The sequence below is a fragment of the Maniola hyperantus genome, chromosome 1 (genome assembly GCF_902806685.2).
Source record: "Maniola hyperantus chromosome 1, iAphHyp1.2, whole genome shotgun sequence".
NCBI classification, from domain to species: Eukaryota; Metazoa; Arthropoda; class Insecta; order Lepidoptera; family Nymphalidae; genus Maniola; species Maniola hyperantus.
This window is the reverse complement of record NC_048536.1, coordinates 11,302,635-11,319,092: the sequence shown is the minus strand read 5'-3', so window position 1 is coordinate 11,319,092 and position 16,458 is coordinate 11,302,635. Positions and strand designations below refer to the sequence as shown.

Sequence of the window (16,458 nt, the reverse complement as noted above, 5' to 3'; positions counted from 1 at the left end):
TGATAAATGTATCTTTCAACTAAAACTTTATTTACTTACTTTGGCATTAAGAGGGCAGCATATATTACAAAGTACTCTGTGGAGGGCAGTGTACCGCCGAGGGCGCCCTCGTCGCGTTAGTTTTAAATCTCCTTGTTTCGTTTTCAGCACTGTTTTCAATATACCAGTTTCAACTGGTTACAACCGTATGATGACCACGTCCAAGGTAAGATTAGTAAGTTGTTATCAAAAGACCCGGCTCTACTCCACTCCGTCTGTATGCACTATAGGTCTTATAGGCTCTAGATTTCTGCCTAATAGATTAGCAAATGTAATATTATCAATTTACTTACCTACCCCTATGGCATGGCCTGCCGTGGTAGTCATAATAATGTGGAAGGAACTAGGGAAAACCTATCTTCTTGTACAGCACCTATACAGCGAGCGTATTTCTGTTATCACGGATCATGCGCTGAAGTTAATCAGTTCAATTGAGTGTGATATACTGGTACATAGTGATCCTTCTAAGTTACATTATATAAAGTGCGCGGCGCGGCGGTGTGGCGGGCAGTGAGCGCGAGATAGTGGCCGGCGCCTGTTATTTACTGCCAAGTGAACGGGCCTATACATAATTCAGTGACGGTTTTATTACGTTAAGTGTTCCTTTCAAGAGAAAAATATATTATTTGGTAAGTACCTAGATACCTATCTAGTTTGTAGAGCCATAGTACTTTGGTATCATATTTTTACAGATCACCTGAAAATTTGGTCATTGATTAATTTAAGTATTGGTAAGATTAAGTACTTACTACAACGGTAAACAGATGTTTGGTAAATTAATTTTCATGTTTAAAACAAGCAATTGCTTATTATCTATACTTACCTACCTAGTATTGGTTAAGTTAAAATTTAGATGAACATTTTGGGCTAGGTATCTATCTACCTAGGTATGTACCTACCTAAGGCTACTTAACTTTTCAAAGCAAAATTTTAAAATTTAATGTCTTTGGTATATACATAATAATATAATAGCAGATAGGTAGAATCTACCTTTAAAAATAAATAAAGGCGTTTACTTAAGATTAACTTATTATTACTTAAAGTGGTAGGTAGCTAGTTATTACGTACCTACAAACCCGTTCTCAATATGCTACAATATATCACAATAACCTTGAAATTTATTATTTGCCGACCCAATATTATTCGTAATCTACCTACGAGTCGGTAGTATAGCTTTTGCCCGCGATTTTCTCTATCTGTATCAAAATAGATTTAAGTAGCCGTTTCGAAGATTACGACTACGGACAGACGGACTAGTCACGCACCCTAGGTTCCTATTTTACCATTTCAGTACGGAAGCTTAAAAATCGATTTTTGGGTTTCGGTAATGTGTCAGGGACCCTGACACATTACCTGTGACCTGACCCGTGGTTTCTACCCTGAGTCAGGGTAGGAACCACGCATCGAAACTCAGGCGAAAACTGTTTTATTTCGATAAGTAAGTAGGTAAATATTTCTAATGATGTTAATTATTAGAGCTTTAAACGGATAAAATCAATTGCACCTACCTATTTGATGTTGCGATATTATTAAATTATCTACTTATATTATAGTTATCAATATCGTCCACTACCTATGCCAATATTATAAAATCTTGACCGGCCATCTACCATAATATACCTATTGATAACATTTATTTTGTAGGGTAGGTATAAGTACCTACTGTACAGATATGGCTAAAATTCGGTTTCTAAGTGCTTAGATAAAAAAGATTTATGTCTAAGGCAGATGATAAGTATACCTACTTTACTTATCATTTAACGCTAAATAAACATTTTCCGATCCCTTTAATGATAGGCAGGTATGTACCTAGGTATATATAGGCATATATCCCTGGCTTATCCGTGAGTTCAAAATGTCTTTATTTATTTGTTTTTTTTAATATCTATTATATTTTCATTCATTAATAATTGGTATAACTGCGTAGGTACCTATAATTTCATAATATCTATGTACTTATTAAAAATGTAGAGTCAATAGCCTATATTGATCAATGATACGGAACAGACCATCGGAACATCCTAACTATTCCTATATTATAGGTACATTTTATACTTAGTATGCAAGTCTTTGGTAAATTTATATATATTTTATTGCTATATAATATTAGTATGTACATGATACAGCTACCTACATTATTCTAACCGGAATGCCTTGAACTGTAGTATAGGATATAAAATATAGGAAGCGGATCAGTGAAAGTAACACTAAGGACGTTTGTGCACTCATTCATATTTGGTTCGTTTTCGTGATTCGTGAAAATACGACTCAATGTGAAAAACCTAAATATATAAAAGGAAAAGCTGACTGATCTATCAACGCACAGCTCAAACTACTGGACGGATCGGGCTGAAATTTGACATGCAGATAGCTATTAGGTACATGACGGTGACATCCGCTAAGAAAGGATTTAAAAAATTCAACCCTTAAAGTGATAAAATCATCATCATCATGATCCCATACCATCGCCGTCTCACTCAGAGTACGGGTCTTTCTCATAGTGAGAAGGGTTTGGCCATAGTCTACCACGCTGGCCATATGCGGATTGGTAGACAAAGGGGTAAAGTAGGGCTTCTAAATTTATGTAGTCCACGCGAACTAGTTGATTTTCCGGGATAAAAAGTAGCCTATGTCACTCTCCTGGGTCTTTATCTATACTTACCCATGCAAAAAATCTCTTCAATCCGTTGCACCGTTGCGACGTGATTGAAGGACAAACCGACAAACAAACACACCTTCGCATTTATAATAAGGGTACTGATTTTAGTGATTATGTTAGTAAGTAGGTAGATATAAGTTGGTAACCGCTAAAGAGAATTCGAATGTCGCTCAAGGAAAACCGTAAAACTTGTTCCGAGTTGATTCACCGCACACGCATTATGCAGGGGTAATCCCGGCCGCCCGTATACGGGAAATAACGTCTTCATACGATACGTCGTTAGTGTTACTTTAATTTAATTTATACTTATTAAGAAATTTTGGAGCCATTAGTGACTAGAAATTTTAATGTTGAGACTCGAAACCTACTTACCTACTTAAAAGACTATCCGACAGTTATAGCTGTGTCAGCTTATAATATTACTTTACTCTATGTATGAGTTATTGCATCGAGACCAATAATAATTAATCTATGAGTTATTGTTTGTTTTTAAACTTTGAATTTAGTTAGGTAGGTACCTAAAGTACCTATCTTTTTTAAGATTTAAAATATTTAAATGTTTATAATAATATTTAGATTTCAGTGGAGTATTGTTTTATAGGTCCTTGATTTCAGCCTGTACTTACCTAGTTTGAATCTTAATACGTTCATACAAAAAACTGAAATTAAAACTAAACACATTTTTTTTTGCACAACGGATCAGCCTGGCTGTCCAGCGCAGAAATGGAGCCAGTATTCTTGGCACCATTCCACGCGGGCATGATTTGTATAGTAATTAGACAAGGCACGCTTTAAGTTGTATTGTAATATTTTCAATTTAAAAAAAACTAACTATTGTGATCCAGGTATACATATCTCACACCCGGCTTTACTCACGTGTTTAGTCGACGGTAGCCCGACTAGTTTCGAATTCATCCGGGGTAATTTTTCAAAGGGACTTCGCGCACGCGTCGCGGTTGTGAGATGTATAATGGAAATCACTCACGATAGTTAAATCGCTAAACTATTTTGACCTACTTATCTACTGCCATTTTTCTAGGTAACAATTTTAGAATAATTACGCTTTATATGTAGATAAAATATAGGTGCCTAATGATTTATATAATGAATAGCGCTAAAAAAATTATCTATCTAGTACCTACAGAGAATAATATTACCATAGTAACTGGGTTGGTGATAATTTGTTTTTAGCTTTTTACTTATTCTATGATCAATTGAGAGGAAATGACTAATTCATTAACACTGCGCTGGCGCATTTGAGTCTAATAACTCTACCTTGCGTGCGTTCTTCTTACTATCCTTGACCGTTATCCAATATCCAAGAAAGATAATAATTTTGTGCATTAGTTTACTCTCTAATGCTTCAAATAATTTCCATTGATGTTTTCTGTAAGCTATACATCGATGTATATACAGGATTATAAGTCCGTACGTAAGTATGTACCTACTTGTATGTACCTATGTAATCTTAGAAGTGCGTGCCAAGGGATCGTACCACGGACCCCACGAATAGGAAGCGGAAGTTTAACTAGAGCTATCACTGCTTTAACGGGGAAGGAAAATATCGTAAGGCAATCTGCAGGCCTGAGCTTATATCTTCATAAGTATTATTAAAGTTCTCAAAAGTGTACGAAATCTGCCACTTCGCACTTGGCCTGCAGCGTGGTGGACTATAACATAAATCATTCTCATTCAGAGAAAAGATCCATTTAAGTGGATTACCTACCTTTTCTATATTCAATTAAATATTCCATTTCGAAGAAGTGGAGGTAGGTATCATGGTGTCGTTATAAAAACTTCATCCACTTTGTTGATTCGAGGCCAATCTCCAATTTAACTTTTTATTGAACGTTATTCATAGAGTTATAACCACATCACTGACGTTATTAATTAAAAAGTTTTTATTGTTCTTATACTATTCATACCTATTATTAGTTACATTGTTTGTAGTAGAAGCACCTATAGTAGGCGACAAGTCGATATGGCAATCGGGGTATGAGGCGGGGGGACGCCCCGCACACCCGCAAGTCGCCCGCGCTGTCTAGCGCGAGAGCTGTGCGGGTTTTAGGGTTCCGTATCCGTACCTCAGGAAAAAGAAACCCTTAAAGGATCACTTCGTTGTCTATCTGTCGTGTCTGTCAAGAAACCTACAGGGTACTTCTCGTTGATCTAGAATCATGAAATTCGGCAGGTACACACTCTGTGCTCTACCAGATAAATTATCTCATTCTCTGGCTAGCTATTACGGTTCATTATTTCATGAGATACTGCACTGACAGACAAACGGACGGACAGACAGCGGAGGCTTAGTAAAAGGGGCCCATTGGCACCCCCGGGTACGAACCCTAAAAATGAGCTAAGCCTTCTGTGATTAACTCACGAGATGAGGCAAAGAAATCTTTTTTAACCAGTTGGTTATAAAAGATAGAAGAAGATCTAGTTCATTATGCAAAGTTTTCGAAGAACTTTACATTTGATTTTTGAATAAACATCATTTTGAAGGTTAATGAATTTTTTATTTGAGGGGCCTTGCATTATTGAAATAAACGGTGATTACAATTTAAAATAGATTCTTTAATATCGTATAGTTGGTGTGTACCGACTACAAAGTCAGTATTGCCAGTGCCCGAGGTCCGCGCAGTAACCTCGCACCACTTGCCCGCAATTGTGCAACTGCTGCCGCTCTCTCGGCATTGAGCATGGCTACTAAAATCTGCAGTAATTCCTACATTGTTTCCTTTAGTACTTACTAACTATGAATATTTAAAAGGCAACGATATTTTAATCGCTAAGGACTTTTTTTGGTATTTGATTGCGAAGACCAGAATAGAAAGTGATGATGCAAAGGGTATAATAAAAGTATTAAGATAGACGTGGACTAAAAGGGACGTGAAAATTAGTTTCTCTGTAGGTACCTACATTTTTTACGTACGTATCTTTATCTATATAAGAATATCTTAGTATTCAAAGTTACACACTTGTTAGATGGGTACAAGTTAGGTACTAAACCAATTAGCTAGCTTACTAACAATGATTTTGCATTTTCAGGTCTATCATGTCGGATCAAAACTTATACTTAAAATTTGGTTTGTTTCTCTTAAATACAATTTTTTGTGTTGTGTCTTCTTTACATTACCTACTTACTAGTTTACCGCAAGATATTTCGCTCCATCCAATCAGCTTACATGCGTCCAATAATGGACTATTGGACACGGCTGTTTGTTTTCGGAATTATGTGCGTTTTGAGAAATTGAATAAGATCACTCGCTTTAACGGTGAAGGAAAACATGATGAGGAAACCTGCACGCCTGAGAGTTCTCCATAATGTTCTCGAAGGTGTGTGAGGTCCACCAATCCGCACTTGGCCACTGTGGTGGACTATGGCCAAACCTTTCTCATACTGAGAGGAGACCCGTGCTTTGTAGTGAGCCGGCTATGGATGATGAATAATAATATTGTAGATCAGTAATATTAATATTGCTTTAATTAATTCTAGATGCAATGGAAGCTAAGGAGTTCAAGGATTTCTCGTCGGCAATGACGAATTATATCGCCGAATATTTAGAAAATATACGAGACAGGTACGTACTACGCCAGTTTTTTAACCAGCTTCAAAAAATAATATTTTGTGGTGATCAATGGTGCGGCTAAGCGCTGCGACACGGCTGCGGTTGCGATGCGATTTGGATTTGAATTTGGGAGCATTACGAGTTACGACCCACGGACCCAGTTCAGGCTGCGGTCGAAAAAACTCAGTCAAGTGTGAGTCGAACGGATAGATATATATAGAATTCGTTCTGTTGTTTTTAATTTAATTTTATTTTGTTGCGATTATTGCGATAGTCTTTTTGTCCGTGTATGTTTTACGTAATTATCTGAAATGTCTTATTTACCTATTTTTCAGGCAAGTGGTGCCATCAGTGAAGCCAGGTTACCTACGTCCATTAGTGCCGGAGCAAGCTCCGGAGAAGCCGGAGCCGTGGACAGCGGTGATGGACGACATCGAGCGCGTGATCATGTCCGGGGTCACCCACTGGCACTCGCCGCGCTTCCACGCCTACTTCCCTACCGCCAACTCGTATCCGGCCATCGTAGCTGACATGCTCAGTGGAGCCATTGCGTGCATTGGATTCACTTGGGTACGTAACTAATTAGTCGGTACTTTTGAAAAATCTATCTACTGTAGAGCCAAAACTTTATTTTGCTGTAAGATTTCTGAAGTCTACAGACTACGGTACACTAATAAAAGATAGAAAAAACCAATGAAGTGCGAAGGAAGCGTGTCCAACGCGTCTCCTAGAACGTAGGTACATGCACTGTGTTACATAGAACCTAGGACCTAGGTATTACACAACCTATTATGTAACATACTGAAGTTTGAAACGCGCTTTATTAGGTCCAGCTTTTAACAGTCGCACCGCTGCAGTTTGAAGTACTTCATAGATACTCTTTATACATAAGTAAACCTACTTCCTTGTGTGACAATCTTACACGCCTACGCGCGCGATGTTCTTACGTTTTCCTTCACCGTTCAGGCAAGTGATAGGTACAAATATCTATATATAGTTACCTACCTATGTAGCCAAGTAGGTAGGTACTATAAATAATAATTAAATAACATTATTCTTAAAGAGGTCGTTAATCAGTGTTTTGTACAATTACAGATTGCCAGCCCTGCTTGTACCGAGCTGGAAGTTGTGATGTTGGATTGGCTGGGCCAGATGCTCGGACTCCCGGAAGAGTTCCTTGCGCGCTCGGGCGGAGAGGCGGGTGGCGTGATCCAGGGCACGGCCAGTGAGGCTACCCTGGTCGCCCTTCTTGGAGCGAAGGCCCGTACAATGCAAAGAGTTAAAGAACAACACCCTGAATGGACTGAAGTTAACATTCTGTCGAAACTCGTGGGCTATTGTAATAGTGAGTACCTAGACCTACTTACGACCTACGATCTCTATCTTAGATAATATCTCTACCCAACTAATAACAACTGAATAAATCGGGCCAAGATCAGGTTAAATTCTCAGATTTTATTCCTATTTATAGATAGGCACTAAGTAGGTATAGTACGCGACAGGTCAAGGATGCAATCGGGGTGGGGACGGACGCCCTGTACAGCCCCCGCGCTAACCCGGTGCGGGATAGCAAGAGTGATTTGCGGGTGTGCGGGGCGTCCCTCCACCTCATACCCCGATTGCCATCTCGACCTGTAGCGTACTATAGGTAGTACATAATTTAAAAGATGGTAGGTATAAGACGAATCATCTGCAAGTATTTTTAGTCATAACCGTATATTTCCAAGGGAGTACTTACAGTACGCGACAGGTTTAGATGACAATCGGGGTATGAGGCGGCACGTTCTCTCCCCAATTGCCATCTCTATCTGTATGTTTTTATACGTAGTAGTTCTGTGGTAGTAGTAGGTACATACAATTTCTTTGGTTTTTAGTTGAAGTGGCGGCGACTGCCAATTCATTTGTTCACAAAATTCTCAAAACTAAAATAAGTTAGGTAGGTATAAAAGTAGTGTATGGTAGAGCTCTGTGATTGTATGAGGTTTATCGATACATAACTAATTTGTATTAATTTTCTAAACAGAGCAAGCCCATTCGTCAGTAGAACGCGCTGGGCTTCTGGGTGGTGTGAAACTTCGCAGTCTGAAGCCGGACAACAAACGACGTCTGCGTGGGGACACCCTGAAGGAGGCTATAGAAGAAGACATCCGCAATGGACTTATACCTTTTTATGTGAGTACCTACACAGTAACTACTTAGTGAAAATTATACCAGTTGATTGGTTTATCTATACCTACTAATATTATAAATGCGAAAGTGTGTTTGTTTGTTTGTCCTTCCTTCACGCCCTAACTAAGCAACCAATCGACTTGATTTTTGGCATAGAGATAGTTGAAAGGACGGATAGTAAAATACTGCTACTTTTTATCCCAAAATGAAAGAGTTCGCACGCGATTTTCAAAAACCTAAATCCACACGGATGGTCGCGGGCATCGGTTAGTAGTACATAAAGGAGTTTCCTTCATAGTTAAACAAGCTTCAAATGGGGTTTAGGTACAAAAATAAATAGCACGAGGCGGTAAAATACGCGAGCAAGAATTTTTGAGATCAAACGATAAATCAAATTAAATCAAAATAAATGTGAGTGTGAACATACTTGCATTTTAAAATGTAGGTATTATTATTTCGAATCGAATTAGAAATGATTTGTTTGTTTCAGGTGGTGGCGACTCTGGGAACTACTTCTTCATGCGCTTTCGACGCATTAGATGAAATCGGCGATGTGTGCAACGAAAAGGACATTTGGTTACACGTTGACGCCGCTTATGCTGGATCAGCATTCATTTGCCCAGAATACCGCTACCTGATGCAGGGTGTCGAAAAGGCAGACTCCTTCAATTTTAACCCCCACAAATGGATGCTCGTCAACTTTGACTGTTCCGCTATGTGGCTCAAACAACCCAGGTGGATAGTGGACGCCTTCAACGTTGACCCGCTGTACTTGAAACACGACCAACAAGGCTCCGCTCCCGATTACCGTCACTGGCAAATTCCTCTCGGCCGACGTTTCCGCTCCCTCAAACTGTGGTTTGTTCTACGGTTGTATGGCGTAGAGAATCTCCAGAAACATATTCGCAAACATGTCGCCCTAGCTCACCTTTTCGAAAAACTCTGCCTTGATGATGAGAGATTTGAATTGTTTGAAGAAGTCTCTATGGGTCTTGTGTGCTTCAGACTGAAAGGAAGCAATGACATTAACGAGGCTCTACTGAGACGTATAAATGGGCGCGGCAAGATTCATCTTGTGCCATCAAAGGTCGACGATGTTTATTTCCTGAGGCTAGCGATTTGTTCGCGTTACTCAGAAGAAAGCGACATTCAAGAGTCATGGAAGGAAGTAAAAGCTTCAGCCGACGAAATCCTTGCAGAAAACTAAATGTATAGTATAGGTACTTAAGTACTTGTTCCTACCCTAAACAAAAAACGTTTCTCGAGACCATAATAATATGAATTTTGAATGATAAAAAATATATAGGTACCTACTAAAATAAATTCCATTCGGTAGTATACTTATGTACCTTTAAAAGGGTCCTATTCCTATAATGTTATCATATCTATTAATTCCCATGTAATTTCTTATATAGTTAATCAGAATCCTATAAACTTTATAGACACCAAAAAATATTTTCTTCCAATGTTTCGAATAGAACGGAAATTCAAAATTTCGTTCGCGAGTACAGAATTTTATGTGGGTAGTTCATAGAATACCAGCGAAGTCTCGAAGTAAAATATTTACAATAAATTAATATTCATATGTAACGCATAAAATTTAACTCCTCACACGCCATTTTAACTTTTTGTGTCAAAAGTACGATTTTAGACCTTATTTTAAATATGATCCCATGAACCGTATTTTTGACATGACAGTTGGCCCATATAGTTAAAATGGCGCGTGAGGAGTCATTCTGTATGGACTATAAATACTTATAGCACATGAGTAAATGCTTACATTTTTTTTAATATTGTAAGATGTTGATCTGTGATGTGATTATTTATTATGTAAATATAATTTTTTTAATGTTTATCTTAAAATATTTAATAAATGGCGTAAAATAAAACTAAGCATTATTTTATTTGTAGGCATTAGGTAGTGATATCAGAGTGAGCTACCTACTAATAGGTATACTGGTAGAATACCTACCATGAAATTGATTATTATTATACAAAGAGAAAAAGCCTGTGAGGGCCAGACTTTCGTTATTTTATAAATGCTGAAAATTTATCTGCGCAGAAACTATGAAGTTTGGATCATCGTGGTTTTGGCCGATAACAGGTAGGCACCTATCTCAAAAAACGATGATAAATAAATCTTCTTGACATCTTCTTGATCTATGTATCCTATCTGTCTATTAGACAATTAAGAGACAATTACTATTTCCTTTCCTCCTTCAAAATTGAATAGTATTTTATAGAAACAAAATTAATTCAAAAATTTGATTCAATGGATGAAAATGAAATTATTACGTGTGATGTTTTTATGGCCTAAAAGATGGAGTATTGCGTCTACACATACTAACATTAGGAAACTCGCGTCGTTTATTGAACTATCAATAACACCAAAATGGTGTCGATATATAAGTCAAAGCCCTGTTTTGAGGGCATCAGCTGCAGGACTGGAGCATTGTATTTTGGATTCGTGCTGTATCAGCCCTACCTGCAAAGAGCCACGTGTCATAATAGTCGGCGCTGGCATGGCAGGTCTATCGGCTGCCCACCATCTTACACAGTGTGGCATTAGAAACTTTGTTGTATTGGAGGCTAAGGAACGGTAAATAAAATTTCGTTTATAAGCTACTAGATGATGCCCGCGACTTCGTCCGCGTTGATTTGGGTTTTTTTTAAATCCCATGGGAACTCTTCCATATTCCGGGAGACGGAATAGCGTATCCTACCTACTTCTCCGTATACGGGAATTATGAGATGAAGTTATCTCTGTACCAAATAGTTGATGCCCGCAACCTTCGTCTAACGCGGATTTAGGCTGTCTAAAGTTGTGTGGGAACTCTTTATTTATTCGGGACAAAAAGTATTCGTCTCTGGGAAGCAAGCTAATTCTGTACCAAATTTTGTCAAAGTCAGTTAAACGGATGAGCCGTGAAAAGCTAGCAGACTGACAGACCTAGTTACCTATTCGAGATATTTAATTTTAATTTTTATGGATATAGGTATACTTAGGTCCTTTCCATCTAATTGCAGTCCTGGTGGAAGAATTCATTCTTGTTGGCTTGGAGATGCTGTGATTGAAATGGGAGCAGAGTGGATTCATGGCGCTTGTTTGCCGAATTCCGTATACACCTTGGCTTCCCAAGATAGACTACTGCAAACACCGTTACCTCGCTTAGATTCATCACGAGGTCTATTCTGCACAAGCGAAGGTCGAGCCATAGACCTTCCAGTAACAATAACAGCTTATCATACATTCAGGCAAATAGAACAGCAGGCTGCTAATTTATTTCGATTAGGTTGTGAGAGACTACATGGTACGTTACTGAATTTCATAGGTTTACGTGTTCAGCAAGAACTGCACAACTTTCCCGAAGATCAAAGATACGATGCCGCTAGAGTAATGTTTGGATTAACTAATATATTGAGAAATAAATGCGGAGATGACTTATCGCTCGTGAGCGCAGATCAATACGGGAGTTATATTGAACTGCCAGGTGGAAGTGTTCGCGTGCCGCTAGGTTATGTAGGAGTGATAGCACCATTGCTAAGGGAGCTGCCAGATAACTGTGTACGTTATAACAAACCTGTGAATGTAATTCGTTGGGGTTCCGGACAGACTGGCAAGGGCAGAGTTTTAGTCAAATGTTGTGATGGAGAAGAATTAACGGCTGATTACGTTATTGTGACGATTTCACTTGGATGTTTGAAATGTCAAGCCGATAAACTTTTCGCTCCACCTCTCCCTATGTGCAAACTAGAGGCTATTAACAGTCTGGGATACGGTTTAAGCGACAAAGTATTTTTGGAATATGCAGAGCCCTACTGGGTGTGTCATGAAGGCAATTTAAAATTTGCTTGGTCAGCTGAGGAACTACAGTGCCGATGCGACTGGTTGCGGGGAGTTTGTTCAGTTGATGAAATGCCAGGAAGTAAGCACGTATTGTGTGCAACGATATCAGGCCAGGAAGCTGCAGTGATGGAATCCATGCCAGAAAATGATGTTGCCGAGGGACTTACATGTTTGTTGCGCAGATTTACAGGTAATCCTTGTCTTCCTTACCCGCAAATGTTGCTACGCTCCCGATGGGCATCAGATCCTCACTTCTGTGGATCTTATTCTTACATGGGATGCTGCTCCACTGTAAGCCATCAGTGTGAACTAGGGACCCCTGTACCGGGGCCTTGTGATCCTCAGCCTCCGATACTGTTGTTTGCTGGAGAGGCCACTGTCCCAGGACATTTTGGCACCGTCCATGCTGCAAGACTAAGTGGTGTTCGCGAATCAGAACGCATTATACAACTGACAAAAAAGTTCGACGGCCCTCCACGTTAGTCTATTGCTGTGCTAAGATCGATGACCCTTCATGTTAATTTATTATAGGTCACTTTTTATAAATGTTTAATTTTGAAAATATTTTGTTTTAATAATAAAAATGTTGCCCTAAAATTTATTTTGATTATACCTAAGCATCTATAGTCCGCGACAGGTTGAAATGTCAATCGGGACATGAGGCGGGGGTTAGCGCGGGGAATGTGCGGGGCGATCTCTCCCCGATTGCCATGCCATGCCACCTATGCACTGAATAGTTAAGTATCAAAAAATCGTATAGTATCGCCTGCAGTCTAAACGGGCAGTATATTAAATAGGTAATTCTGATTACTTGATTGAAATATTTGGGCCACTCCTACAACTTAATAAAATTCTAACGATATTTCATTTATAAAAATTGATCAGACTTATAGGCTGCGTCAAAAAATGTTTATTTTCGGTGGCTAGCCTCCGCTATAGTCACCGAACGTTGTGACGTCACCGATCTAGTGTTATTCCAACAGCCAAGACGAATGTACATTGTACGACACCGCATTTGTTAAATTTACTATCCGTGTAGGCTGCAGGCGATGCCATACAATTTTTTGATATTATAGGTACTATATCTACTTATACAGTGCATCATGATCAACCTATCGCCGGCTCACTACTAAGTATTTGGCCATAGTCTACCACGCTGGCCAAGTGCGTATTGGCAGATTTTACAGACCTTTAAGAACATTATAGAGCTCAGGCATGCAGGTTTCCTCACGTTGTTTCCTTCACCACTAAAGCAAGTGATATTTAATTTCTTAAAACGCACAATAACTCTGAAAAGTAAGAGGTGAGTGCCTGAGATTGAACCCACGACCTCCCGAAAAGAAGGCGGACGTCTTAACCTCTATCTAGTCTATAGTTCAGTTATTCAGTGCATACATAAAATTGTTATAATGAACAATAATAATACCTAAAATTAAAAACAAATTTTATTAAATAAACAAGAATACTGAAATTTTAGATTCACAAGTCAGAGATTTTTAGTTAAGTAAAACTTTTATACCTTATTTAAATTTTTATAAATAACTCGTTTTTAATACATTTCACAATGTGGGAAATATTTTAGTAAATGCATTTCACTCTTATGAGTTTAAAGTTTTAAATTACAAGACAGCAGGTGCTCCAATATTAACCTAATTATTTAACTATACCAATTAACTTATTTCTAACAATGGAAAGGAATATAAGTATTGAAATAAAGTAAGTACATGGATCAATCAACTTTTTTGTCCTGTCAACGAATAGATCAAAACAACTCAGCTTAAACTGGTGTGTTTAGTGGCTTAAAAGCTAGAATTTAGAATAGAAGTATGAATTACAAGTTCCATAAATTGAGGTAGGTTAACTGTGAATTTTTATCCTTAAAGCCTTAGGGGGTAGGTGAATGATTTTTATTCCAAAACCTCACACATATTGTACTAACACACAGCAAGCATTATTTTACCACACCTCACTTCTAGGGTTCCGTACCCAAAGAAAGCCAATGGAACCCTATTAATAAGCCTATGCTGTCCATACATTTGCCTGTATGTCTGTCAGCGGGCTGCATCTCATAAATAGCAATAGCTAGAATTTTTACAGAGTGTGTATTTCTATTGCCACTATAACAACAAATAATAAAAATTTCTAAATGGCCATCATGCAAAATGAAAATAATACAAACTTCGACGCTGGGTTTGAGCAATAATATGGGATTTGGCTCGGACAGAAAAAAGTTGACCCACATACTACATTCTTTCTTACAATAGATGAGATTTGGAAAGATGAAATAAAATTTTACATGCAATATTTTAATGCTCTTAGAAAGCTGCCACCATTTTTTGTCAAATCTTCAAATTCAAATTGAATTTTACCATTAGTGTAATAGCTATCTCTGCTTTCCACAGCGTATAAACAATAACAGCTATCATTTAACTGAGGCCACGTGATGCTTATATCATACCATAAATTTTTTCTAAATAGCAAAGGTTTCGAAAAATTAACATCAATATTAGAATCATAAGCTATGTCACTTTTAAAATTGAAAGTAGTAATTACTTTTTTACTGGATTCACATGTAACTGAAATAGTGAATTGTTCAAAGTAAAAATTAGTGTTGCAGGCATTAAAGACTGGTGCCATTCTCGACTGCACATTTAGTGAATTGATGAACGTTGATTTGTTGGCCTTCACTCTAGTATGTACAATGGAGTTGTACACTGGATCGATGACTATGGGTGATTCAGATCTAATTGGTGCACGGTGACAGAGGTACCAATGCAGCGTCAATGCATGGCGTGGCATTATCTTTGTGTCAAATGTACTTATCACTCTATTGGTAATATTCCCTGAACTTTTCACCACTTGTTTTAAGTCATCAACTTCATCATTCATTAGCAGATTGTGTTGACAAGATTTAATTTCTTCAATGTCCGCCATTGACAAAGTGAACAAGCGTAGTTTTTTTAACAAGGCACATTTGATCAATACATCTCTCCTATTTTGAAAATCACTTTTGATACTATTTTGGTCACAATAGTGTGTGGTCCATTCAAAAACTTCTTTAATCAGATTCTTTTCAGAGATATTCATTTCATTACAATTAAGAATTTTTTCCATGCAAGTAAGTGTAATATTTCTTTTGTTTTCTTTAAGTAGATAATCAGCATGTTGACAAAAAACTTTTAATGCAGATGAGACCAATTGATTATCTTGTATATAATCGGGATAGTTTAATACAGTTATAACATTGTCAATGTCCATGTTTGATTGAATATATGCAGTGCAGATTTCAGTTAAATTCTCTAGCATATATTTCCTTGAAGCATACATCATATTGAAAGCATCTTCAATAGAATTTATATTCAACTTATCAGTGTAAACATAATTAAGTAACAGTTGGAATATAGTTGGTTCTATGTCTGTTATTATAATATCTTCATTGGTATATAGTGGCCCGTAGAACATTGCTTCGAAGACAGGGCTGCTGACACCTAGTATCAATTTATGAGCTTTAATCTCTTTTCCGCACACTGAAAAACTACAATCACTCCATTCATTGGAAACTAGTAATTTATTTATCCGATCATATAAATTATTTTGTCTAAGCTGATTGACTTTGTGACCCATCTGAAAAAAAAGCGATTAAGTATAAACTTTTGAATACCTACTTTTAATTTATGGTATTTAAATTTAAGATTCAAATGATCTCATTAGATGGAGATTATAACGGTTGTAATTGTTTTACCAGTATTGAACCCGTAAGAACCCGTTTTAGTTTTGAGTTTAGATAACAACCTTGAACCTCAGAATACCTCACCTTGAGGCTCAGTATTCTGAGCCTTGAACTTGGGATGCGATCAGAGAAGCAAGTCCTAACTGAATTCTTGCAAAGTTCCTAACATAAGCACTTTGTAGATAGCACTACACTATCATTATGGCAATCGAATCGCTAAAAATGGTTCCTGTCACTTACATACCTTGAATCAACTTAATAATATCACTCACGAATACAGCTCACAAAGAAGAATTTTGCGTTTAATATTGTATTGATTTTGATGCACACAACCAAAATAAAACCCTAAATAAGTAGGTATAGAACAGTCAATAAGGAGGTCAATGCCCTCTCTAAAACGTAGTGCTCACCGACCAGAAATAAAATGCTTATATACTCTTTGACC

At 37.7% G+C, this 16,458-nt stretch overlaps 3 protein-coding genes across 4 annotated transcripts; 2 read left to right on the top strand and 1 right to left on the bottom strand.

Moving 5' to 3' along the window:
• The first annotated feature begins 514 nt into the window (after positions 1 to 514).
• On the top strand, positions 515 to 10,323 carry LOC117983693 (aromatic-L-amino-acid decarboxylase). Of its 2 annotated transcripts, XM_034970316.2 has the most exons (7): positions 533 to 668; positions 5,747 to 5,784; positions 6,195 to 6,279; positions 6,603 to 6,837; positions 7,363 to 7,612; positions 8,291 to 8,439; positions 8,927 to 10,323. In XM_034970316.2, the coding sequence occupies exons 2-7, from the start codon at positions 5,754 to 5,756 to the stop codon at positions 9,641 to 9,643; spliced, it is 1,467 nt and encodes a 488-aa protein (XP_034826207.1). In that variant the 5' UTR covers positions 533 to 668; positions 5,747 to 5,753; the 3' UTR covers positions 9,644 to 10,323. The 2 variants fall into 2 exon arrangements, with proteins under 2 accessions (XP_034826210.1, XP_034826207.1); XM_034970319.2 differs by lacking the exon at positions 5,747 to 5,784 and having other exon boundaries at positions 515 to 668.
• A 333-nt stretch (positions 10,324 to 10,656) lies between these two features.
• Positions 10,657 to 12,803, top strand: LOC117983681 (spermine oxidase-like). The gene is made up of 2 exons (XM_034970306.2): positions 10,657 to 11,035; positions 11,464 to 12,803. The coding sequence occupies exons 1-2, from the start codon at positions 10,713 to 10,715 to the stop codon at positions 12,764 to 12,766; spliced, it is 1,626 nt and encodes a 541-aa protein (XP_034826197.1). The 5' UTR covers positions 10,657 to 10,712; the 3' UTR covers positions 12,767 to 12,803.
• A 911-nt stretch (positions 12,804 to 13,714) lies between these two features.
• LOC117983712 (BTB/POZ domain-containing protein 1-like) lies at positions 13,715 to 16,418 on the bottom strand. Its single transcript, XM_034970327.2, has 2 exons — positions 16,258 to 16,418; positions 13,715 to 15,907 (listed from the first exon to the last, which is right to left on the bottom strand). Exon 2 carries the CDS (start codon positions 15,905 to 15,907, stop codon positions 14,576 to 14,578), a length of 1,332 nt encoding a protein of 443 aa, XP_034826218.1. The 5' UTR covers positions 16,258 to 16,418; the 3' UTR covers positions 13,715 to 14,575.
• Positions 16,419 to 16,458: the final 40 nt, after the last annotated feature.